The following is a 25901-nucleotide window of genomic DNA, read 5'->3' on the forward strand; positions in this document are numbered from 1 at the left end:
TCCAGCATTTTGGGAGGCCGAGGGCAGATCACCTGAGGTCAGGAGTTTGGGACCAGCCTGGCCAACATGGCAAAACCCCATCTCCACTAAATATACATAAATCAACCGGGTGTGGTGGCGGGTGCCTGTAATCCCAGCTACTAGGGAGGGTGAGGCAGGAGAATCACTTGAACCCAGGAAGTGGAGGTTGCAGTGAACCAAGATTGCGCCATTGCACTCCAGCCTGGGTGACAGAGTGAGACTCCTTAAAAAAAAAAAAAAAGGCATTTTGATTAGGATTGTGCTGGATTTAGCATACCTTTTCTCACTGCTTCCACATTTTTTGTATGTTTGTAAAAATGTCTGTTAAAGAACAGATGGCTGGGTATTAATTTGGGGTCTTTTAAAATTTTTTATTTTTTTTGAGACAGGGTCTCCGTCTGTCACCCAGGCTGGAGTGGGTACAATTGTGGCTCACTACAGCCTCCACCACACTGGACAGTACGGTTCTAGAGTCCTGGTTTCTCAAGTAGACGGTTCTAGAGTCTGGAGTCCTGGAGGCAGAAGGGACCTTGGTGACCACATGATGTGGCCCTCATTCTGTGGGAGGAGAAATCTGAGACCCTGGGAGGTGACGATGCCCTGGTAGCATTAAATCCAGACCTCGGGTGTCTGTCAATGTACATTTTATATTAAAAAAGCCAAAATAACAATGGGGTGAGAACAGGAGGCCACTACACAAGTGGCCAAGGGTTCAGATCCTTGGAGGCCATCTTTGGAGAGGCTCTGTGGGGCTCGCATCCTGGCAGCAGCACAGCACCGCCGGGACACGGGATGCCCTCCCCACACCTGAGCTTTCACTCACAGGCAAGGGCTGTGGCAAGAACTGACAGGCACACATGAAAGCAGTCAGCCCTGCCCAGCACTCTTTAAAGGAGAGCTCTAAGGAACACAAGCACACAGGGCTGAGTTAGCTTTTACCCATGTTTTTTTAACTTACCTAATTTAAAAAAAATTAGCATTGTCTGGTTTAAAAGACTAAAAAACCTCAGTTGTTGCAGGTCAGGACTGCCTGAACCCTGCACACTAGGACTAGGGCCAGCTGGGCCAGCCCCTGAATGCCACTCGGACAGCACGTGAATACCTGTAAAGCACTCTCAGGCTCTGTTTCACACAACCCAGGTGGGGACCGTGACCGCCTTCTGAGAGAAGGAAACAGAAAGGAATTTCTAGTGAATGAACGCAGCGTGTCTTATGTGCTCTCTGTGGCTACAATAACTGTCCACAATCACCCAGGAGGACCGTGTGGCAGGGTTTAATTGCAATGGCATCTGAAAATGGCGCGTGGCATCGCGCGTCAGCTATCCTCAGTGCCTTTATTGCCATTGGGTTTTTGACTGTTGATATAGTGACGACCTCAGGAGCAACAGGTGGGTTAAAAAACCATGGCTGGGCAGTTCTTCCGAGGAGAGGGACCATAGGAGGAGCAAGGAGGACTCAGAACCTGACGAACGTGGCGTCAATCTGCCGCACGGAGGGGAGGGCGAGCATGACCTTTCGCCGGTACTGGGGGTCCTTCTGCAGGGGGTTCCGCTCCAAGTACACCGTCTCCAGGCTCCTGGCTCCCTTCAGCTCGTCGAGGTCACTCCAGCTCTCAAGGAGATTGTCGTTCATCTGGGGACACACACAGGAGAAAAGCCTTCAGAACCAAACAGCCCAGCCCCCACAGCCCACAGCCCTCAACTCTGGTGGGGGGCCACTAGCCACCCTCCTCCTTCCTACTCAGAAGATGGCGAGCAGGGGTGGGTCTTCCCTGGCACCTCACGGGACCTTCCATGGCCTCTTGGTGCATCCTGGCCACCTTCAGCTACATCCCAAGTGCAAGTTACCTGTCCATACCCAACCCTGGGCCAGTCACTATGACGGCCAAGCCCACATTCAGGTCAGCAGAGGAAAGAGCAGTCCTGGCCCCCTGCCTGCTACACTCGTCCATCGGCAAGTGTCAAAGTAAGGCGGGCTGCACTTTCTACAAACCAGTTCTCAGCCATCGTTCCCAAGGCTGTACTCGGCACTGTCACTGTGACATAGCAGACAGAGGCCACTCTACTTAAAACTCTCAACTCTTCTGTAAATTACCTCTATGGCTCTCTCCATAAGGAAGTCCCAGCTGCTGCTTTCACCCAATACCATGTGCAGGGACCCAAATCATGCGCAGGTGGGATTCAGAGGTTGAGTTGCAGGCTCAGAGCAAGCTACATTTTACCGTCTTGGCCCTGCCATGCCCAGTTGGAGGGACCTGCCTTTGGCAGGAAGAGTTCTCTTGCATGTCTTTTTTTTTTTTTTGAGACAGAGTCTTGCTCTGCCACCCAGGCTGGAGTGCAGTGGCGCCATCTCCAGAACAAGGGGAGCCAGTTCAGCTTCAAGGCTTATTGGTTTGACCCTCACTTTCAATCACCCTGTGTGTAGAAATCACCTCTTCAGAGCTGCCCGGCCTCGTGGCCTGCCAGGCAAACCACAGTGGCAAGAGGAGGGGCACTACTCCTGAAGAGGCAGCTGGACTTGTTGTGAACCTACAACGGGCAGAGCCAGGGGCACTCATTATAGGGTGACAGACTTCGACTCCTTTTACAGAGAAGTTAGGATGGGAACTGTCCGTGTGGAATGGAACGCAAGCAGGGGTGTTCTACTCTGGGGCCCATGTTGCCCTGCCCACAGCTGCAGTCCGACTGGGGGGCCCCTGCTCTGCACAGCTCCCCTTCTCTCCAGGGCCCTGTCTTGCACACTCTAGCTGCCAGAGATGCTGATCTCTGCTTCTTCCACTCAGAAGTACCGTGTTCTGCTTGGGAAGCGTCCCAGGTAAGGAGTGGGGCGATCACGGGGCTGCCGCTGAACTCCCTCCTCAGAGCCTGCAGGCCGTGCTGCCCGCTGTCCACTGCCTGAATAGAGTTGTTTCCTAGTTTTCTATCTGTCTGTGGCAGGAGGGCTAGTTTGGCACCAGGTCCACTGTCATAGCCAGGCTGTCTTTAGTAACTTACCGTGTGTTAGGGGCCTCCCAGAGAGGAATATAATGTGCATCTCACAGGTTCGCCTGTTTGAGGAACCCTATTTTCTTTTTTTTTGAGATGGAGTCTCGCTCTGTCACCAGGCTGGAGTGCAATGGGGCAATCTCGGCTCACTGCAACTTCCGCCTCCCAGGTTCAAGCGATTCTCCCACCTCAGCCTCCCGAGTAGCTATGACTACAGGCACCCGCCATCATGCTCGGCTAATTTTTATATTTTTGTAGAGATGGGGTTTCACTATGTTGGCCAGCCTGGTCTTGAACTCCTGACCTCAGGTGATCCACCTGCCTCAGCCTCCCAAAGTGCTGGGATTAAAGGCGTGAGCCACTGCGCCTGGCCTGAGGAACCCTATCTTCACAGAACCTCTTGTGGGTCTAGTGTGTACCAGCTTTGGGAAACCAAGATTTCCAAATCCTAGAGCTTAGTCCTTGAAGAGGGACTGAAACCTGCTGGGAAGAGCCACACCACCAGGGCTGGTGCCCTGCTGCCATCCCGACTAGTGCCTCCACGGGAAGTGACGTGAGGATACATTCTTAAATGCTATTGTTACTACACTCATACCACCCTGCTGGCTGTGTGGCCAATGCAGAGCCTGCAACATTAGAATTACAGGGGAAGCCATCCACCTGCCAGGCCTGTGACTGGTCAGTAACTGGTCAAATAGAAAGAGTCCCTTTAAGTAGAGAGTCATGAAAATGATGCACACGCACGCCTTAAACCAAGCTTGTTCAACCCACGGCCTGCGGGCCGTAAATGGCCCAGGACGGCTTTGAATGAGGCCCAATGCAAACATGTAAGCTTAAAAACATTTTGAGATTTTCTTGCGATTTTTTTCGCGCGCGTGTGTGTGTGTGTGTGTGTGTTTTTTTTTTTTCAGCTTATCAGTGACTGTTAGTGTATTTTATGTGTGGCCCAAGATAATTCTTCTTTTTTCCAATGTGGCCCAGGGAAGCCCAAAGATTGAACACCACTGCCTTAACCACTTTTACCTTAAAACACACAAAAAGGACATTCACTTAATAAAAGTAGCAATATTACACTGTGTGGAAGAAATAAGATTTTCTTGTAGCATAGTCTATTTAAAAAATGATTCAAAACATCCCTGGCGGTTGACTCAGGCTTTCAACTCTGGTGTGGGAGGTCTTCAAGCTGTGTCACCTCCTCTTCTTTCTCGATATGTGATGTATTTGTGTTTGTCACACACCAGATGCTTCTTGTCTCACATGTCACAGCACTTTCCAATGTCATTATTAGTCTAGATTGGCGGACCACCTTTATAAATTGCAGATTTTGTAATTTTCCATAGCACCGCCAATCTCAGAGAAGTTTCCTCCAGGACTTAGTAAACATAACACAGGGAATTTTACTCACCACTAATGGTGCATTGTAAATAATGTGTTTGATATTGGTAACTTTCAGAGATTCTTATCTTTGCATTTTTCCAAAATGGAACTAAAAATATCCACTTGTATGAGACTCTGTCTCCATAGACATTCCAGAGGCTCCTGAATCCCAGGATGGGGCAAAGATGTTACAGTCACAATGGAAAAAAGATGGCCTTATGTTTCTCTTGTCAAGTTCTGTACACCGGGGCTGTCAGGGAGCCTGGCTGGGGAGCGTGGGCACATTCCTTTCCCCCAGAGGGACCATTTCAGTCTCTTCTAATCTTGAGCACCTCCCACGTCCTTCTCACACTTTTTTTAAAAAAACTAAAATTGACTTTTTGAAGAAGTGTCTTGTAAAGTATCCCTCATTGTCATTTAGCTTGTTCCTCTAGCTCTTATACTACCCATAAACTCGAAGTTAGGTACGAATGCTTGGTTAGATCAGAGTAAACATTTTTGGGAGGTATACTGCAGAGATGACTCACACTGGGGACACGGCACATCAGGTGGTCCCACAATTAGGGATCTAAGTTTTATCATGCAGATCAGCTGGTGACCCCAGATGACTCTGGGAACATGCTTGTACTTTGCAAATAGCCAGTTCTCTGTGGCATGATCCTTGGGCATGTGTGCCAACATCCCTTCTTCAACATCCTTCCCAGTTATCTCAGCAGCTGCTGATCCCTCGCCCGAACCAACGGCTGGGATTCTGCTAGAGAACATCTTCTTGGTTGACGTTTTTCTGGCAGACTCTTGGTTTTTGGAACCCAAACTTGCATTTTGTATTTATGGGGTTTTGTATGTGTGTATTTTGTATATACATACATACGATACCTGTATTTCCCTTTACTACTTTTTGGATGATATTATAGGAAATTTACATTAATTACCCTAAACTCAGTAACGTTTTAAACAAAAGATGGGTAGAATTCTTAAGATACATTTCATATGTAATCCCAGCACTTTGGGAGGCCGAGACGGGCGGATCACAAGGTCAGGAGATCGAGACCATCCTGGCTAACACGGTGAAACCCCGTCTCTACTAAAAATACAAAAAATTAGCCGGGCATGGTGGTGGGCGCCTGTAGTCCCAGCTACTCGGGAGGCTGAGGCAGGAGAATGGCGTAAACCCGGGAGGCGGAGCTTGCAGTGAGCCGAGATCGCGCCACTGCACTCCAGCCTGGGTGACAGAGCAAAGACTCCATCTCAAAAAAAAAAAAAAAGATACATTTCATAAACAACCGGTAGAATGTAAAAATCACTTACTTTCTGAAAATCTCCATGACAGTTTAACAAAGGAGGTGTGTGACACAGGCACGGCCCATCAACAGCCATCCGTGGGGACGGTGACGCTGCCAGACACAGGCAGGGCCACATCGAGAGCCGTCTGTGGGGATGGTGAGGCTGCCAGCTGTCACTCCCTCATAGCAAAAGTGCCTCCAAATCCAAGGTTGACAGTAGCTCGTTTCTTAGCTGATTTTATGCATGTGTCTATTTTCTCGTACACAGAATGTTAGGTAGGATTCTACTCACATTATGTATTTATCCAGTAACATATTTAAAATAGTTTCAAAATGACAAAAGCAACATTACTGCTAATACAACTATTGAGTGAAGTTCAAGGTTTCCTCAGAGTATTTCTCTCCTTAGACTCTCTCACAAAGGCCATCGACTCAGAGAACTGTTTGCAAAGTTACTTGAAAGAATTCTTTTGTGATCACAGCACCCATCTGGAATACTGTTAGGTTCTTATGTATCAGTTCATTTTCAATTTTAAGTAAAAAAATTTTAATGTGTAAAGCATTTACCTGGCTCAAAAGCCAAAATTCTATAAAAAGGTATATTCAGAGAAGTCTCATTCTTTCCCCATCCTGTCCACCTCACCATGTCTTCATGCCCCAAAGGTAACTCGTTATACTGGTTTATGTTTCTAGTGCTTCTCTGCAAAAATTAGGAAATACATATATGTTTTTATTAATATGTTTATCCACCATTATCTGTATATAATTAATCTACTGATTGACCGATCAATCGATGGCAGGCAGTATACTATGGACTGGGAATTTGTCCATTCTGGCTTTTGTGAGCAGTAGTAATGCATGGTGAAGAGGAAGCCATGGAGACAGCTCCCAGCCCAGCTGCTGCCTTCTTCCTGTGGAATCAGCCCTGGCCGACCATGCTGGGCTTCACTGCCTCTGTCTTTCCTCTGGAAACTCAGTGAGCCTGCCTCTCCCTTAGGTGATCTGCTCGCTCTCCCTTGACTTTCTCTTGAGCTCATTCCCTTCTTTCTGTCTCTGCTGCCACTGCCTCCATCCAAGTCTGCACGCCCTGTAGTGACAGCTCTGGAGGGCCCTGGTTCAGCTGGCCTTTTACGGGCTCCGGTCAGCTACAGGACTCAACATCCTGCACAGCCCTTTATGGTCTCAATTCAGCTTTCATTTGAAAACAAATGCAAAACACATCTGTCTTTTCCTTTGTTCCTCCTGAGAAAAGTCCTCACAAACAAAAATTGAGAAATATAGAAAAGTATAGAGAATAAACTAAAAATCATATACAATCTCACCACACAAAGAAAACTATGTGTAATATTTTGTTACATTTTCTTCTAATCTTTTTTTTTGCAAACATATATATCAAGAGGGTTGATACTACATGTAAGTTCTTTTAGAACAGATTTTTAAAACTTTTTTTTCAATTATAAAAGAAATATGCCAGGCACAATGGCTCACGCCTATAATCCCAGCACTTTGGGAGGCCGGGGCGGGCGGATCACAAGGTCAAGATATCAAGACCAGCCTGGCCAAGATGGTGAAACCCTGCCTCTTAAATACAAAAGTTAGTTGGGCATGGTGGTGCGTGCCTGTAGTCCTAGCTACTCAGGAGGCTGAGGCAAGAGAATTGCTTGAACCCGGGAGGCGGAGGTTACAGTGAGCCGAGATCACGCCACTACATTCCAGCCTGGCAACAGAGTGAGACTCCATCTCAAAAAAAAAAAAAAAAAAGAAATACATGCTCATTACAGAAAATTCAGAAGAACTATAGAGTATAAAAGAAAAAAGAAACCAACTACCCACAAGGGCTTCTCGTTTTGGCACATTTCCTTCCAGTGTCTTTTCTTTTTTTCTTTTTTTGAGACAGAGTCTCGCTCTGTCGCCCAGGCTGGAGTGCAGTGGCGAGATCTTGGCTCACTGCAAGCTCCACCTCCTGGGTTCACACCATCTTCTGCCTCAGCCTCCCGAGTAGCTGGGACTATAGGCACCCACCACCACGCCCGGCTAATACTTCTGTATTTTTAGTAGAGATTGGGTTTCACTGTGTTAGGATGGTCTTGATCTCCCGACCTCGTGATCCGCCCGCCTCAGCCTCACAAAGTGCTGGGATTACAGGAGTGAGCCACCACGCCCGGCCTCCTTCCAGTCTTTTCTCTGGTGTCTACGTGCATTGAATTTAAGAATAACTAGATCTCACCAAAAATATTTGGCATTTTTCTTTTTCACTACTTCTATATCATGAACATTTTCCTGTAATTAAATATCCTTTACAATCATGATTGCTTTTAAGATTTCATTTATGGTGGCATAATATGTCATCATAAGCTGGGCGCAGTGGCTCGCGCCTGTAATCCCAGCACTTTGGGAGACTGAGGCGGGTCGATCACAAGGTCAGGAGTTTGAGACCAGTCTGACCAATATGGTGAAATCCCGTCTCTACTAAAAATGCAAAAATTAGCCGGGTGTGGTGGCGGGCACCTGTAGTCCCAGCTACTCAGGAGGCTGAGGTAGGAGAATTGCTTGAACCCGGGAGGCGGAAGTTACAGTGACCTGAGATCGCGCCACTGCGCTCCAGCCTGGGCAACAGTGAGACTCCGTCTCAAAAAAAAAAAAAAAAAAAAAAAAAAAAGTCATCATATGCCTATACGGCAATTGAGTTATTCCCTAAGTTGCAGAAAAGACATAAAATATAAAACATACAATTTTAGGAGTCAATCAGGTAAATGTTTTTATAGGCTTTGGATTTATAATCCTCTCTAAACTAACACCAAACACAGGACACTGAGGAAAGACACCTATCTGCCAATACAATAGTTATGATGACCTGAGTACCATAAAGAAAGCTGAAGATGGCCGGGTGCAGGGGCTCACGCCTGGAATCCCAGCACTTTGGGAGGCCAAGGCGGGCGGATCACGAGGTCAGGAGATCGAGATCATCCTGGCTAACACGGTGAAACCCCGTCTCTACTAAAAATACAAAAATATTAGCCAGGCATGGAGGCGGGCGCCTGTAGTCCCAGCTACTTGGGAGGCTGAGGCAGGAGAATGGCGTGAACCCGGGAGGCGGAGCTTGCAGTGAGCCGAGATCACGCCACTGCACTCCAGCCTGGGCGACAGAGTGAGACTCCGTGACAAAGCAAAGTATTTGCAACACAATGACATACTAAGGTTTAGTATCATCCGTCGATAGAATCTCCTGAAGTTAATAAGAAAAGGGCAAATGCACGGGACTAAAGCCAGCAGAAAGTACCATGAGTAAACGAAAGGAGAAAGTGGTTGAAAACAGAGGCACCAGGGTTAGACTCATCTGTAATTAAAGGAATGCAACTGAAACCTAATGAAATGGCCATCACTAGACTGAGGGGTGGAGAAAGTGGGCCCAGGCCAGGCACACATGCTGGGAGGGAGGCACACAGCCTCTTCCTGAGCAGCCCCTGCCTGTGCCCCCCACTCCTTGCAGCTCACACCCAGACAGCCTTGGGTCAGGGGTGCTTGTGCAAGGCACTGCCTACAGGAAAGCATTCTCTCAAGAGGGCTGAGGAAGCACAGCTGTGGCATAGAGCAGGCCTGCGATGTAATCCAAATGGCATCACTTGGCTTAAATGAGCGGGCAGCATCTGCCAACAGAGCATCTGAGAGGGTCCTGGGGATGCCCCTGTGCCAGCAGGGAAGTGGGCAGATGGGCTCCATGCCAGCATCAGACACCGTGAGGGTGGAAACTTTCCTGCCAAATGTTTCTCCTCCCCTGGCGACTGCCTTTGGTCACTGTGATGCTGCCTTTCCCCTGGGTTACTGGGAAGAGGGTGGGGGCCCGCGCAGGGCAGTGCTCGTCTCAGTCCACCCTCCAGGCCCTGAATGTCAGCTTGAAACAAGTCCCATATGGCAGGGGCAAGATGCGCCACGTTGGTGAACTGTCTATTGCTATCCTCCACCGATTTTTCTACTAAATTGCTTTCTTTCACTTTAAAGAGCTTTTTGTATGTCGTAGAAAATAACCTTAACCTTTCAGGTGACCAATGGACTCTTTCATCATGCAAAATATATGCACTTTTTAATAAAATTAGATACATCTTTCTTTTTTCACTTTTTATTTTTATTTTTTATTTTTTTGATATGGAGTCTCACTCTGTTGCCCAGGCTGGAGTGCAGTGGCATGAGCTGGGTTCACACCATTCTCCTGCCTCAGCCTCCCCAGCAGCTGGGACTACAGGTGCCCACTGCTACACCTGGCTAATTTTTTGTATTTTTAGTAGAGATGGGGTTTCACGGTGTTAGCCAGGATGGTCTCGATCTCCTGACCTTGTGATCCACCCACCTTGGCCTCCCAAAGTGATGGGATTACAGGCGTGAGCCACCACACCTGGCCACTTCTGATTTTTAAATCTTGGTTAGGAAGCTCTCCATGATATCTTCTTTTTTTTTTTTGAGATGGAGTCTCGCTCTGTCACCCAGGCTGGAGTGCAGTGGTGCTATCTTGGCTCACTGCAAGCTCCACCTCCCAGGTTCACACCATTCTCCTGCCTCAGCCTCCCCAGTAGCTGCGACTACAGGTTCCCACCACCCTGCCCGGTTAATTTTTTTTTTTTTGTATTTTTAGTAGAGATGGGGTCTCACCATGTTAGCCAGGAGGGTCTCGATCTTCTGACCTACCGTGCCTGGCCTTTTTTTTTTTTTTTTTTTAAGATGGAGTCTAGCTCTGTTGCCAGGCTGGAGTGCAGTGGCACGATCTCAGCTCACTGCAACTTCTGCCACCCTGGTTCAAGCGATTCCCCTGCCTCAGCCTCCCGAGTAGCGGTGACTACAGGCGTGTGCCACCACACCCAGCCAAATTTTTGTATTTTAGTAGAGACAGGGTTTCACCATGTTGGCTAGGATGGTCTCGATCTCCCGACCTTGTGATCCGCCCACCTCGGCCTCCCAAAGTGCTGGGATTACAGGCATGAGCCACTGTGCCCAGCCTTATTTTCTTTTTTTGAGACGGAGTCTCACTCTGTCGCCCACACTGGAGTGCAGTGGTGCGATCTCGGCTCACTGCAACCTCCACCTCCTGGGTTCAAGCAATTCTCCTGTCTCAGCTTCTCGAGTAGCTGGGACTACAGGTGCATGCCACCATGCCTGGCTAATTTTTGTATTTTTAGTAGAGATGGGGTTTCACCATATTGGTCAGGCCAGTCTCGAACTCCTGACCTCAGGTGATCCACCTGCCTCGGCCTCCCAAAGTGCTGGGATTACAAATGTGAGCCACCGTGCCCGGCTGCATGTGGTATTTTTAAGGCTCTAAACCCTACAGAAAACTTGTACAAAACACAGCTATCTCAGCAGTCATGAGAGTGCCTGCTACCATCACAGGCTGGTTGCAACTGCATTCTACAAGAGTCTTTGACAACACTGTATATCTCGTTGTTTTAGTATATTTTAAAAATTAATGAGATATGGTCAGGCACGGTGGCTCACGCCTGTAATCCTAACACTCTGGGAAGCCGAGGCAGGCGGATCATTTGAGGTCAGGAGTTTGAGACCAGCCTGGCCAACATGGCGAAACCCCCTCTCTACTAAAAATACAAAAATTAGCCAGGAGTGGTGGTGGCAGGCACCTGCAATCCAAACTACTTAGGAAGCTGAGGCAGGAGAATTGCTTGAACCTGGGAGGTGGGGGTTGCAGTGAGCTAAGATGGTGCCTTTGCACTCTAGCCTGGGTGACAGAGCAAAGCTCCGTCTCAAAAAAAAAAAAAAAAAAAAAAGAGAGAGATAGGAAATGCTTTATGTATTTATAAGCAACTGTTACTTCTTACTCTGTGAATACCCCTAGTTTTCAAGTGGTACCTCTGTGTGAGCTGTTTTTAATGTAAGAATGTTAGCCCTGCATCTGACACATGTGGGTAACATATTTTCCAATGTTATCTGTAGCTGGCCTCCACCCAGTTGGCCAGCCTTTTCTATGTTCCTTCTGTTCATTCAAATATGTTTTGGGGCCGGGCGCGGTGGCTCAAGCCTGTAATCCCAGCACTTTGGGAGGCCGAGACGGGCGGATCACGAGGTCAGGAGATCGAAACCATCCTGGCTAACACGGTGAAACCCCGTCTCTATTAAGAAATACAAAAAACTAGCCGGGCGAGGTGGCGGGCGCCTGTAGTCCCAGCTACTCGGGAGGCTGAGGCCGGAGAATGGCGTGAACCCGGGAGGCGGAGCTTGCAGTGAGCTGAGATCCGGCCACTGCACTCCAGCCTGGGCAACAGAGCGAGACTCCGTCTCAAAAAAAAAAAAAAAAAAAAAAAATGTTTTGGGCATTGGTTGGGCATGGTGGCTCATACCTGTAATCCCAGTACTTTGGGAGGACCAGGAAGGAGGATTGCTTGAGCTCAGGAGTTTGAGACCAGCTTGGACACCACAGTGAGACCCTGTCTCTACAAAAAATTTAAAAATGGTCCAGACGTGGTAGCTCACTCCTGTAATCCCAGCACTTTGGGAGGCCGAGGTGGGCTGATTACCTGAGGTGAGGAGTTTGAGACCAGCCTGGCCAACATGGTGAAACCCCATCTCTGCTAAAAATACAAAAATTAGCCAGGCGTGGTGGCGTGCACCTGTAATCCCAGCTACTCAGGAGGCTGAGGCAGGATAATCATTTGAACGTGGGAAGCGGAGGTTGCAGTGAGATTGCATCATTGCACTGCAGCCTGGGTGACAAGAGCAAAACTCTATGTCAAAAAAAAAACAACCCACAAATGTAGCCAGGTTTACGGGTGCACACGTGCAGTCCCAGCTACTCGGGAGGCTGAGGTGGGAGAATCACTTGAACTCAGGAGGTCAAGGCTTCAGTGAGCCATGATCATGTTACTGCACTCCAGCTTCGGTGACAGAATGAGACCCTGTCTCAAAAAAGAAGTGTATCAGGCACTATTCCAGATGCTGGTAAGACAAGAGTGAACAAAACAATACAGTTCATACAGCAGAATATTATTTGGCCTTAAAAAGAAAGGCAATTCTGACACACGCTACAGAATGGATGAATCTTCAGGTCAATATGCTGAGTGAAGTAAGCCAGTCACAAAAGTAAATACTGCATGATTCCAGTGATATGAGGTTTGTAATCAAATTCATAGAGACAGAAAGTAGAATGGTCATTGTCAAAGTCTGGGAAGGGGAAAATAGGGAGTTATTTTTTAATGGGTACAGTTTCAGTTTTATAAGATGAAAAGAGTCCTGGAGATGGATGGTGGTGATGGCTGTGCACCATTATGAATGTGTTGAATACCACTTACTGTACACTTAAACATGGTTAAGTTGGTAAGTTTTATTTTATGCATGTTTTACCACAATAAAGAAATTGGGAGGGAAAACAAAGTAAACCAAACACAAATTTTCCTGCCCTTATGAGGTTTATATTCTACAGTGCGGGAGACAGACACAAAAGTAAAATAAATAAGTAGGACTTCTGTTTCAAGCCATGATAGAATAGCTGGTGCTGGGCTCCTGCCTTTGTCACAAACTACTAGAAAATAGGATAGAATAGGCCGGGCACAGTGGCTCACGCCTGTAATCCCAGCACTTTGGGAGGCCGAGGCAGACGGATCATGAGGTCAGGAGATTGAGATTGTCTTGGCTAACACGGTGAAACCCCGTCCCTATTAAAATACACAAAAAATTAGCCGGGCATGGTGGTGGGCACTTGTAGTCCCAGCTAGTCAGGAGACTGAGGCAGTGAACCCGGGAGGCGGAGCTTGCAGTGAGATAGTTCTACTGCACTCTAGCCTGGGGGACAGAGCGAGACTCCGTCTCAAAAAAAAAAAAAAAAAAAAAAAAAAAAAAAAAAAAAAAAAAAAAAAAGAGAGAAAGAAAATAGGAAAATAGGATAGAATATATGAAATAATTGTTTTTATACATTGGACAACAAGCAACACAGAACATTGATTCTTGAGAGACAGGAAACAAATGAGGTGGGCGGTGTGGTCATCCCGGCCTTCTGCCTGGCCTTCTGCCTGGAGGAACTTTCAGGACCACAAGGAGGCGGAAGCCAAGCAGAGCTTGGTGGCCACAGCGAGTTGAGATGGTGATTGTAGTTTGGGGAGGCAAAGGGAGCTGGAATGTATGGATAGGAGTGAGCTATGTAGGGAAAAAGCCTCCAGAAATCCACATGGTGTCCTCCTGAATCCTGGACCGAAGAGGAAGCTGTGCTAGGCGGCGTGAAAAGCTAAAGGCTGGTCGAAGAACAACTAGGGAGTCCCGAGCTGCAGAATGCCCAGAGCTCACCCACAGCAGCTCCATGTTTGTGTTCCCACCAACCACAGTGGAGAGAACTTAAATACCCAGGATTTTCACTAGAGATCCCAGGAGGGCCACAGCTTCAAAACAGTGCTAGATTAATCTTACGGGGTAGACTATTTAGATGTGCTCTAATAAAGCTTAAAAACGAGCCTCAAAAGGATCAAGCTGTAACTTAATTGCCTGTCAGAAAAAGTCCATAAATTCGACGTTCAACAATTGAACACCATAAAGCCCAAGATCTTATAAAAAATTACAAGGCGTGAAGAAGGAAGGACTTAAAGGAAAACACAAATCTAATGAAGAGAGAAAAATAATCTATCCAAAAAAAAAAAAAAAAAAAAAGCTAAATGTTCTTTTAGAGTTGAGAAAAATACAACATCTGAAATAAAAAATTCATGACATGGGCTTAACAGCAGATAGGATACTACAGATGAAAAGATCATGGTCTGAAGATTTAACAACAGAAATTATACAAACAAGCACAGCAAGATGAAAGCCTGAGGGGTGGAGCTGGGTGGAGGAAATGGCCTCGGGGCCTCCCTAGCACCAGAGGAATATGCATAACTGGGTTTTCAGAGAGAAACGGGGGTTGGGGAGCAGGGGCAGGAACCGTTTCAGAGAAAATAATTTCCAGAAGCTTTCCACATTTGATGAAAACCATAAATTCACAGATCCAGTGAACCCTAACACATCCAAGAAAATAAACTACACCGGGGCCGGGCGCGGTGGCTCAAGCCTGTAATCCCAGCACTTTGGGAGGCCGAGACGGGCGGATCACGAGGTCAGGAGATCGAGACCATCCTGGCTAACACGGTGAAACCCCGTCTCTACTAAAAATACAAAAAAAAAAAACTAGCCGGGCGAGGTGGCGGCGCCTGTAGTCCCAGCTACTCGGGAGGCTGAGGCAGGAGAATGGCGGGAACCCGGGAGGCGGAGCTTGCAGTGAGCTGAGATCCGGCCACTGCACTCCAGCCCGGGCGGCAGAGCGAGACTCCGTCTCAAAAAAAAAAAAAAAAAAAAAGAAAATAAACTACACCATGGCACATTCTAATTCAAGTTGCAAAAAACAAAACAAAGTAAGAATGATTAAAAAGACCATTTAAAAAGCAGCCAGAGGAAAAAAGATGATAAAAATGACTGCTGACTTATTAGAAATAATGCAAACCAGGGCCGTGTGTGGTGGATCACACCTGTCCTCTCAGCCCTTTAAGAGGCTGAGGCAGGAGGACTGTCTGAGCCCAGGAGTTCGAGACCAGCCTGGGCAACATGGCAAGATCCTGCCCCTTTTTTTTTTTTTTTTTTTTTTTTGAGACAGAGTGTTACTCTGTTGCCCAGGTTGGACTACAGTGGCACGATCCTGGCTCACGGCAACCTCTGCCTCCTGGATTCAAGCGATTCTCCTGTCTCAGCCTCCCCCGTAGCTGGGACTACAGGCGCCGCCACCACACCCAGCTAAGTTTTGTATTTTTAGTTGAAACAGGGTTTCGCCATGTTGGTCAGGTTGGTCTCAAACTCCTGACCTGAGGTGATCCACCTGCCTTGGCCTTCCAAAGTGTTGGGATTACAGGCGTGAGCCACCACGTCCGGCCCCATCTCTATTTATTTTTAAAAAATATTTTTAAAAGAATAAAAATTTTATAAAGGAGAAATAATGCAAACTAGAGGATGAAGGAATAAAGTATTTAATGTGCTTAAAAAGGGAAAAAAAAAACCTGTCAAGCTAGAATTGTGTATCCATAATATTAAACTTCAAAAATGCAGGCAAATTAAATAGATTTTTCAAACAAATAAAAGCTGAAGGATTGGTTTACTGCAGAATACACAACGACAAAAAAACAGAATTCTTCAGGTGGAAGGCAAATACCAAGTGGAAACTGAGATCCACACAAAAGAATCAACAATGCCAGAAATGGTAAAATAAGTGAATTTTCTTGTTTTTAAATTTCTTTTTTTTTTTTTTTTGAGACGGAGTTTTGCTTTTTTGCCCAGCCTGGAGTGCAGTGGCGCGATCTTGGCTCATTGCAATCTCCACTTCCTGGGTTCAAGTGATGGTCCTGCCTCAGCCCCTGAGTGGCTGGGACTACAGCATGTGCCACCGTGCCCAGCTAAGTTTTATATTTTTAGTAGAGACAGACCATGTTGGCCAGGCTGGTCTCAAACTCCTGATCTCAGGTGATCCACCCACCTCGGCCTCCCAAAGTGCTAGAATTACAGGCATGAGCCACTGTGCCTGGCCATTTTTAAATTTCTTTAAAAGATAAGGTATCATGGGGATCATAAGATATTTAAATGTAAAATATACAGATGGTGATAAATTAAAAATCCATTTTTAAATTCTAATCACTAAAACAACCCTCCTTTCAAACAAGCAACAAGAAAACATTAGTACAGAGGTATAGCAAATAAGCCAATAATAGAGTTAAAATAGACTGCCAAAAATTAAAAAAAAAAATCTCACTCCAAAAAGTAGGCAGGAAAGAGTAAACAAAGAATAGATGAGACAAATAAAAAACAAATACTAAGATGATAGACTTAAACTCAACCATTTCACAAAATGTAATTAAATGTAATTATATTAAATGTAAGCAGTCTAAACACACCACTTATAGGCAGAGATTGTCAGACTGGACAAGAAAGCAAGACCTAGTTATATACTTTTTACAAAAAACACATTTTAATTATAAAGGCACAGGTTAAGAGTAAATGGACGGAGAAAGATTCCATGAGAGTGCTAATCATAAGACAGATGAAGTGGCTATGTTAATAACAGACAAGATATACTTCCAGGACAAGGATAAAGAGGACAGCAATAAAGAAGAACATTTCACATGATAAATGGATCAATTCATCAAGAAATCCTCAATCCTAAATATGTATGCACCTGATAACAGACTTTCAAAATACAAGAAACAAAAACTGATAGAACTGAACGGAGAAATGGATCCACTGCCAATTATAATTGGAAGGTTTCAACATTCTCCTCTCAGTAATCAGAACAAGTAGGGAGAAAAATCAACAAACATAGTATTTGGGTTGTAAGAAACTTTAAGACTGGTTTTCTATTTCTGCCTTGGAGACTAATGATGTGCATCTCAAATGTGATATGAGCATGGAACTGAGTTTGAGAGTTCCTGGTCTGCAGCTTTCCTTCCTGGAATGCAATTCTTTACCTGTAAAATGGGGTAATATGATCTTATCCACATGATTGCTGTGATAATTGGATCAGAATGGAAAGAGGTATGGACACTATAAAGCACTGTGCAAATTCTGGCTATTTATTTATTTATTTTTACTATTTTTGGTGGTCTAAGGAACAGGATTCTTCTGTGTCACAGGGTCAGGCACTATCTGGCCCCTAGTGATGGATCACCAGCCTGCCTGCCTCCCTGCTAGCTGTGGTGCCCAGGTTGGCCCCTGCCTGTGGTCTCAGTACTGTGCCCCATGCTCTGTTCCTCGGCAGGGCATGCAGAAGGAATCGTAAGCTTCAGGAACATTGCTTCCGTATCAGCTCATTTCCCAAACCTGCTCCCTAATTTTTTGCCAGGTGCCCTTTCCCTATTACCTCGGTCCTCTGTCTCTGGACTCCTTATTCCTGTTGTTTGGTTTCTTTGTGTGGTTCCCTGGCTTCTTTGCCAGCTCCCTATGAGCTGATTCAACCAGCCTCCCACCAGCCACACCTTCCTTCAAGGGTGGGCTGCACATAGACCCACCTGGACTCACTGAGGCTCCCCCTGGCCTGGGACATCTTTATCACCTGCCAAATTCTGACTCGCATCTTCCCAGACATGCTCTGGTATCACATCATGACACTACTCAAGACCCAGTGCCACCAATAAGGGGCAAGGAACATTTGCAGCAGGCCATCTGTGTTCTAGGGAAACTTGGATGACCTTTTAAGATGGGGAAAGGAGAACGCACAGGACATAAGCAGGGTCAGCAGCACAGCTAGAGGAGAGACAAGGAAGAATGATGCCTTACACTCCGCATGAATCCTGGATTAGACTGAATGTATCTGAGGACACTACTACATTCACAGCATCACAGGGTGACACCTGTGCCATAATCTCTGCAGGGGCCACATGCTAGGGGAAAGGCAATAAGCCCTAGGAGAATTCTCCAAGGGAATCCCAACACTGAAGACTTCAGCTCGGGGATCATTTCCCAACCCGTTTAGAGGAAGTGCAAAAACTTATTATATTCTGTTTCTCTTCCTGCTGACACCGCAACGCTACTCCTGAAACCATACCTGTGACGAGACAAATACAAGGCAAATTCCAAGATGGCTAACTGCAGAAACCCATCCAACATTTCCTTTTGTGGTGCTGGAATATAGCTGCAGGGAATGTGTCTGCCTCTCTGCTGAGGTTTGGAAACCATCTGGTCAAATGACAATTTTAGGTTCTACCCAGACCTAGATCAGGGCTTCTCCAACCTCTGTGTGCACTGCAATCACCTGGAGTCTTGTAAAGCAAAGATTTTGACTCAGTTTGCATCTGGGCTATGGCGGGGCCCAGGATTTTGCATTTCTTACAAGCTATGTCAAGGCTGCTGATCTGTGGCTCATGCTCTGAGGAGCACAGACAACACCCAACACAAGTCTACAAAGGTGCCCACCCCAAATCTCATGGCGGGATGGAGTCACTCAGCGGGAAGGCTTACAGGAGATTCTCGTATTCACTCATACGACATTTTAATCAGTGAGACCAGTTTAGTCGAAGTGTCATCAACCCCAGCGTATATTAAACTTACCCAGAATTCTTGCAGCTCTGTTAGATGGCTGATATTTTCAATCTTTTTGATTCTATTTGATGCAATGTCCAACATCGTGAGTTTGTTCTAAAAGGAAATAAAATGTTTCCTGGATTACCTCTGACCAACATGATTTGCATGACCACACAGGCAGTGTCAAGTGCTGACCTTAGGGCTGCAGGTGCACTACCCTCTCTGCCCTCACAGGATAAGGGCATGCTATGGAGGGTGACGAGACCTGCCTGCTTCCTGCAGCCCTCCCTGGGACAGTGTTTCCATCAGAGCCTGCCCAGCTACCTCCTTGAGCTCTCCTGATCGCTGGAATTTGAGACTGTGTCAGACTCCAAGCCCAGTGCTCTCAGATCCCTGTCCATTGAGGCCCCTGGTGAGACTGATGGTCCCAGGAAGAACCAAGTAACCCCCTGACGCTCTGAAGAAAGGCTGACAATTGTAGTCACATTTACTTAGTGCTCATCACAAGGAAATGTACGACCAAGTCATCTTCAAAACAAAGTTCCTCCTTTCATTTAGGGATGAGGAACTTGGGGCTCAGTGGGGCTAAGAATCTGCCCACGTGCATAGTAGCAGTGGGAAAGGCAGGACTCTCGGATCCCAAGTCTAAACTCTTGTCTCGGAAGAGGCTGCCAGGAGCATGAGTGCAGAGAAAAGACCCGTGCTGAGGACTGGGTGCTGAGGACTGGGTGCTGGGCCTGCTGAGCACCTGCTGCAGGGTGTGTGCCCCCACCGGGAGACAAAAGTGTGTTTTTAGGATCTTTTACTCTGAAAATGCACATCAGTTACTCACTTTCCAATACACATTATCTAAGCCTGGGTAATACTTTTGTTTTTCATCAAAAGGAAAATGTTTACAAGCTGTCCGAGAACCTCTGACAAAGTTCATTCCCTTCTCTGCCCTCACGCTCTGCTCCCTCCTAGTCCCTTCCTTGGTTTTCTACTGCATTTTTGGTATTCCAATTCCAAAGCCTTCCAAGTTTTAAGGGAAAGTTAAAAAATGTCTCAAAAGCAGACACTCCTCCCCCCATCTCCTCGAAACGTACCCAGCCAGTAGCTTGCCCAATTCGAAAGCACTATGGCTGTGGCCTGGGAGCTTCTCTGGCTATGCCACCCTTGCTGCCTTGGCACCCAGCGTGCCAGCTGGCACCAGCTGTGTGTGTCAAGTCTGATGCCACTCTCCAGCAGGCTATGCATGGCATGCTACCTAGGAGGTGCCTTCAAACCACCCCATCTTGGTGCCCTGGTCAGGTCTGCTCACAGAGTATCAGGCTCCACAGTGTGCGAGGGAGGAGCTCAGTGGGGCAGGTTCAGAGCAAAAGGACTGCAGGAAAATGTTGCAGAGGACGCGACTGTGGGCAATCCAACAACACATCGCCTGGCAGTGGGGCTGGTCTCTAGCAGACAGCAGCTCTCCCCCACACTCTGCACCGTTCTGAAATGCTCATGGTCATCTGGTATGCAAGCCCAGAAACTGGCAAAATGAAAGTGGCCTGGAACACACGCAGGATTTGAGCCTCGTGAGGTCCAAGTACTAAGGCTCAGCACGAGGGGCAGAGTTGGTGGTGGGCTCTGGCTGTCAGAACCGGTCCCACATCTCTGAGTTCAGGGATCCAGGTATGCACTCAACACTATTTCACGTTTTTCTAGGGGAGTTGGACAATGTTGTGAAAACTCATCCAAAGCAAACTAGTAAGAACTGCTTAAGAAATAGAAAAAAAGAACGGAACAGGGTGAGGAGAGCAGGCACACCAAAGGGCATGACACAACGCCACAGAAACGACACCTGTCAGGGACCACTGCAAACATATTCTAGACCAACAGGAGAGCCCTGAGCTGGAGGAGACACTGCAGAACGAGACAGGAGTCATGAGACACTGGGTTGGGGGGCGTCATCTAAATTCCCATCTAGGACAAAACTACATTTACTTTATTTCCCACCATAAAAATAAATTCCAGATAAATTAAGAAACAAAACTTAGGAGAAAATATTTGTCTGATCTTTAGTTGAAAAAAATGGCAGAGGAAAGACTGTTACATTTGATCACGATGAAGATTACAATAACGTCATTACCTTTAATACAAGCATTTTTTTTTTTTTCCTGTTTTGTTTCAAAGGCCCAAGAATAATCTGGTGTTTAACCAAGATCACAGTGTAGCACTTCCACTGGTAAAATTCTGAGTTATACTTCTTTCCAGTTTTCCTGGGACTGGCTGCTTATCTGAACTGTGCTGCAGATTGTCTGTCTCCCGGTGGACGCTTGGTGGAGACTGCGGGGCCTTGGCTCGGGGAGGCCAGGGTGCAGGAGGGCACCAGGGCTCCCTTGAGCATGCGCTCCCTGCTGCGCACCCCGCCCAGCCCCAACCCCAGCCCCTGCCACACAGTCCTCAGCGCCATTCCACTGCAGGCATGTCTCTAAACCACACAGGTGAACACTTGGTTTGCATGCTAGTTTTATAAACTTTTAATTTCAGTGCAAAGTCAAAGGAAGGTGACTAAACTTTCCACAGGCAAATTTGAATTTTTCCAAAATTTTATACAGGTGTTGGTGAAATTTACTGATGCCAACTAGGCCCTGGGGTTGAGGCACAAAGGCCTAATGAGATTGAAACACTATGTTTACAGACCAATCTGGTTATATTTGATGGCAATTTAACAAAACAGAAAAAAACAAGTAAAATTGAATGAGAAAAAGTCTTTTATTTGTCTTGAACACTGCACTGGGGCAGAGTAGGGTGAGCTGGAGGCAGCTGAGGAGGGTGGGGGCTCTGTGAGCACACTTCCACTCAGTATGTGAGGCTGTCCTGCACCTGAGTGAGAAGGGCCAGGGAGGGTGGGAGGAGCATGGACAGGTGTAGACAGCAGGCAGTGCGGAATGGGGGAGGAGGAAGCTGTTCATACTGTAAGAGGAGGAGGGGGCTCGGACTGAGAGCTGGTCCTGTGCTCTCTGTGGGCTGGAAAGTAGGGGCTGAGGCCAGTGGGGCCATGGGCAGAAGGTCAGTGGCCTAGAGGAGTGCCAGTCACCCTCATACAGGGCCCTTTATGAGCAGGTTAGGTTTTTTTTTTTCAAATCCTGCAAAATGCCTGCAGTGACGGTGGGTGTGCAGTGGATGCTGCCCCACTGAGGGAGCCTATGGAAGCCTGTGCTGAAATTCCACATAAAGCGTCAACCCTTCAAGGCACACTCAGGGCAGAGGGCTGACAGGCACACACAGCTCCTGCGCTTTTCGGTGTAAGGAGGGGTCCCTTAGTTTTTAGGATGGGAAGGTCTTTCTGATAAACCTCCAGAGGCAGGGCATCTTCCTGACACTGGCCCAAGAGGCCAGTGTGTGCTGGCTGGCCAGGTGCCTGCCCGCCTGGTGCCCACTGCCCACACAGCCCCAGACAGACAGTGGGTGTCTTACATTGTTCTCCAGGCCCTCGATGACCTCGATGCCATTGTGGCTAAGGTACAGCTCCCGCAGGTTCACCAGGTTCTGCAGACCCTCGATCTTGGTCAGTCGGTTGCTCTGCAAGAGGGAGAGCACACAGCTGTCAGAACAATACAGAGGGTACAAAATGAAACGGCTTTTAGGAAATGAGGTTTTGTGTTATCTTGAAGAATTCTAAGAATAGAGCATTTCACTTAAAACATGCTAGAATGGGGCCGGGCGCGGTGGCTCATGCCTGTAATTCCAGCACTTTGGGAGGCCAAGGTGGGCGGAATCACGAGGTGAGGAGGTCAAGACCATCCTGGCTAACATGGTGAAACCCTGTCTCTACTAAAAATACAAAAAATTAGCCGGTGTGGTGGCGGCGCCTGTAGTCCCAGCTACTCGGGAGGCTGAGGCAGGAGAATGGTGTGAACCCGGGAGGTGGAGCTTGCAGTGAGCCAAGATCGCGCCACTGCACTCCAGCCTGGGTGACAGAGTGAGACTCCATCTCAAAAAACAAAACAAAACAAAACAAAACAAAACAAAACAAACATGCTAGAATGGGACTCATGTAGAGAGAAAAAGAGGATCAAAATTTTGAGCCTGCTGTACTGAGCTAAAATTCATGCATGGGAATTACATGTTTTTTATATAAAGAATTCATTGTTAGGCCAGGTGCAGTGGCTCTCACCCATAATCCCAGCACTTTGGAAGGCCAAGGCAGGAGGATCACCTGAGGTCAGGAGTTTGAGACCAGCCTGGCCAACATGGTGAAACCAGTTTCTACTAAAAATACAAAAAATTAGCTGGGTGTGGTGGTGCACACCTGTAATCTCAGCTCCTTGGGAGGCTGAGGCAGGAGGATCGCTTCAACCCAGGAGGCTGAGGTTGCCGTAAGCCGAGACTGCACTGCACTCCAGCCTGGGCAACAAGAGCACAACTCCATTTAAAAAAAAAAAAAGAAAGAAACAACAAACAAACAAAAAACGAACTCATTGTTAAAAGATACACTTGGTGAAGTTTTACCTGATTTAATAATTTTAAAGTGTAAAAATTCCTGAATATTTTAAAGTAAATTGATTATAATTTCCTATTTCTTTTCTTTTTTTTTTTTGAGATGGACTCTCGCTCTATCACCCAGTCTGGAGTGCAGTGGTGAAATCTTGGCTTATTGCAACCTCTGCCTCCTGGGTTCAAGCAATTCTCCTGCCTCAGCCTCCTGAGTAGCTGGGAGTATAGGCGCCTGCCATCACACCTAATATTTATTTTGGTATTTTTAGTAGAGATGGGGTTTGCACCATGTTGGCCAGGCTGGTCTTGAACTACTGACCTCAAGTAATCCACCTGCCTTGGCCTCCCAGAGTGCTGGGATTACAGGCATGAGCCACCACGCCCGGCCTCTACTTTCTTTTAGTACATACTACAACTCACATTAAACTCAAATAACTTTTTTTTTTTTTTTTTTTTTTTTTTTTTGAGATGGAGTCTCACTTTGTTGCCAGGCTGGAGTGCGGTGGACCTACCTTGGCTCATTGCAACCCCCTCCTTCTGGATTCAAGCACTTCTCCTGCCTCATCCTCTTGAGTAGCGGGGATTACAGGTGCCTGCCACCATGCCTGGCTAATTTTTGTATTTTCAGTAGAGATGAGGTTTCACCACGTTGGCCAGGCTGGTCTCGAACTCCTGACCTTAAATGAACTGCCTGCCTTGGCCTCTCAAAGGGCTGGGATTACAAGCATGAGTCACCACACCCGGCCTAAGAACTCTTTTTTATATTTTTAAGTTTTTCAGAGATGAGCTCTCACTATGTTGCCCAGACTGGTCTTGAACTCCTGGGCTCAGGTGATCTGACTGCCTCGACCTCCCAAAGTGCTGGGATTACAGGTGTGAGCCACTGCACCAGGCCAAGAACTTTCTTAAAGAAGCCTGACGAACTTCTGCTTCACCAAGGGTTAAGAGTGGTTTTCACATGCCCCTCAGTGTCAGTCAACGGGATCAACTAACCACACTGGGCCTTGTCCCCAGAGCACTTTGTTCCAGCTCGCTTCAAGGGTCTAATGCTGCTAATTTGCTTCCAACACAAAAGGTAAACAGGAGCCTAGGCACACTCAAGTGCTTACCAACTCCCAAATGCAGAAGTCTAATAGGGTTGATATTCTCTGCGCAATGGAAGGAATTGCTTCTACCATTGAGCCAAACACTTTAGAATTTAGAATAAGCTCCACCTTCTGAAGAAGTCCCCTTTGGCTAAAAACCATCTAGGACTGCTACTGGGGCAGCGGGTGGAAAAAATCAAAAACATGGCACTTAAGAATGAAATTTTTGGGGAGGCCAAGGCAGGAGGTTCGCTTGAGTCCAGGAGTTCAAGACCACCCTGGGCAACATGGGGAAACCGCTTCTCTACATAAAATACAAAAATTAGCCAGGCATGGTGGTGTGTACCTGCAGTCCCAGCTACTTGGCAGGCTGAGGAGGGAGGATTACTTGAGCCCAGGAGTGTGAGGTTATAGTGAGCTATGAATGTACTTGTCAGTGCACTCCTGCCTGGATGACAGAGTGAGACCTTGTCTCTAGAAAGAAAAAAAAAAAAAGGCCAGGAGTGGTGGCTCATGCTTATAAACCCAGCATTTTGGGTGGCCAAGGCAGGAAGATTACTCGAGGTCAAGACTTCAAGACCAGCCTAGGCAACACAGTGACACCTCATCTCTTCCATGCCCCACCCCCTCGACAAAATATTAGCTGAAGGTGCTGGTGCATGCCTGTAGTCCTACCAACTTGGCAGGCTGAGGTGGGAGGTTGGCTTGAGCCCAGGAGTTGGAGGCTGCAGTGAGTTATGATAGCATCACTGCACTGCAGCCTGAGTGACAGATAAAGACCCTGTCTCTAAAAAAGTGAAATAAATAAATAAGACAATCAAGTTTTTGCTTGGCACAAGTATGTATAAAGTCTGTGACATCTAATGTTTCAATTGTTTACTAAGAGTGAAACAAAGTGCCAATTGTGAAGGATAAAAACTAAGGTTGTGTTCAGCAGCACTGGCCCTGCCAGGGCTTGCAGGGACGGGCGGCTCAGGAAGCTCTGTACCTGCATACTGAGGACTGTCAGGTTGGTGAGCGCATCCAGGTTCTGAAGTTTAGTAATTTTGTTTTTCCCCAAAAACAAACTCTCCAGGTTGGTTAAGGTGTCAATATTTTCAATTGCCTGTGGAAAGGACAAAACAGCAATGAGTACTGCAGTTGACGGGCTGTGCCAGGCAGCCAGCAGGTGACTGGACTGGGGCAGAGCTGTCAGGGCTTCAGTTCTGTGATGTGGGGCTAGCAATGTATCTGCTAAGACTTCCGGTGGAAATCCTACTTGAAAGCAGAATACAAGAGTGGCGAGTCCAAGACTGTCTTGAGCTCACTTCCAACCCTCAGATTTTCTGGGGTGCTGAGGAACAGTCTCAGAACCCAGGGACTAGCAGATTCCCAAGTCCCTTCCAGTTCTAAACTTGTGAGCTGACACATTAAAATGTCCTCCCGCCGGGCCGTGGTGGCTCACACCTGTAATCCCAGCACTTTGGGAGGCTAAGGCAGGCAGATCACAAGGTCAGGAGATTGAGACCATCCTGGCTAACACAGTGAAATCCGGTCTCTACTAAAAATACAAAAAAATTAGCTGGACATGGCGGCAGGTGCCTGTAGTTCCAGCCACTCAGGAGGCTGAGGCAGGAGAATGGCGTGAACCTGAGAGGCGGAGCTTCCAGTGAGCCGAGATTGAGCCACTGCAC

The 25901-nt window shown here is 47.1% G+C and overlaps 1 protein-coding gene across 2 annotated transcripts in view; it reads right to left on the reverse strand.

The window, feature by feature from the left end:
• Positions 1-1278: 1278 nt before the first annotated feature.
• Positions 1279-25901, reverse strand: part of PPP1R7 (protein phosphatase 1 regulatory subunit 7) — a 136763-nt gene continuing 112140 nt past the window's right edge. For both annotated transcript variants that reach the window (XM_050752031.1, XM_050752030.1), the window contains 4 exons: positions 25217-25333; positions 22124-22228; positions 18707-18793; positions 1279-1653 (listed from right to left, as the gene is read on the reverse strand). In XM_050752031.1, the coding sequence (XP_050607988.1) occupies positions 1477-1653; positions 18707-18793; positions 22124-22228; positions 25217-25333 (486 nt within the window). In that variant the 3' untranslated portion in view covers positions 1279-1476. The remainder of the gene's footprint in view (positions 1654-18706; positions 18794-22123; positions 22229-25216; positions 25334-25901) is intronic.

The sequence above is a fragment of the Macaca thibetana genome, chromosome 12 (assembly GCF_024542745.1).
Source record: "Macaca thibetana thibetana isolate TM-01 chromosome 12, ASM2454274v1, whole genome shotgun sequence".
In the NCBI taxonomy this organism is placed as follows: domain Eukaryota; kingdom Metazoa; phylum Chordata; class Mammalia; order Primates; family Cercopithecidae; genus Macaca; species Macaca thibetana.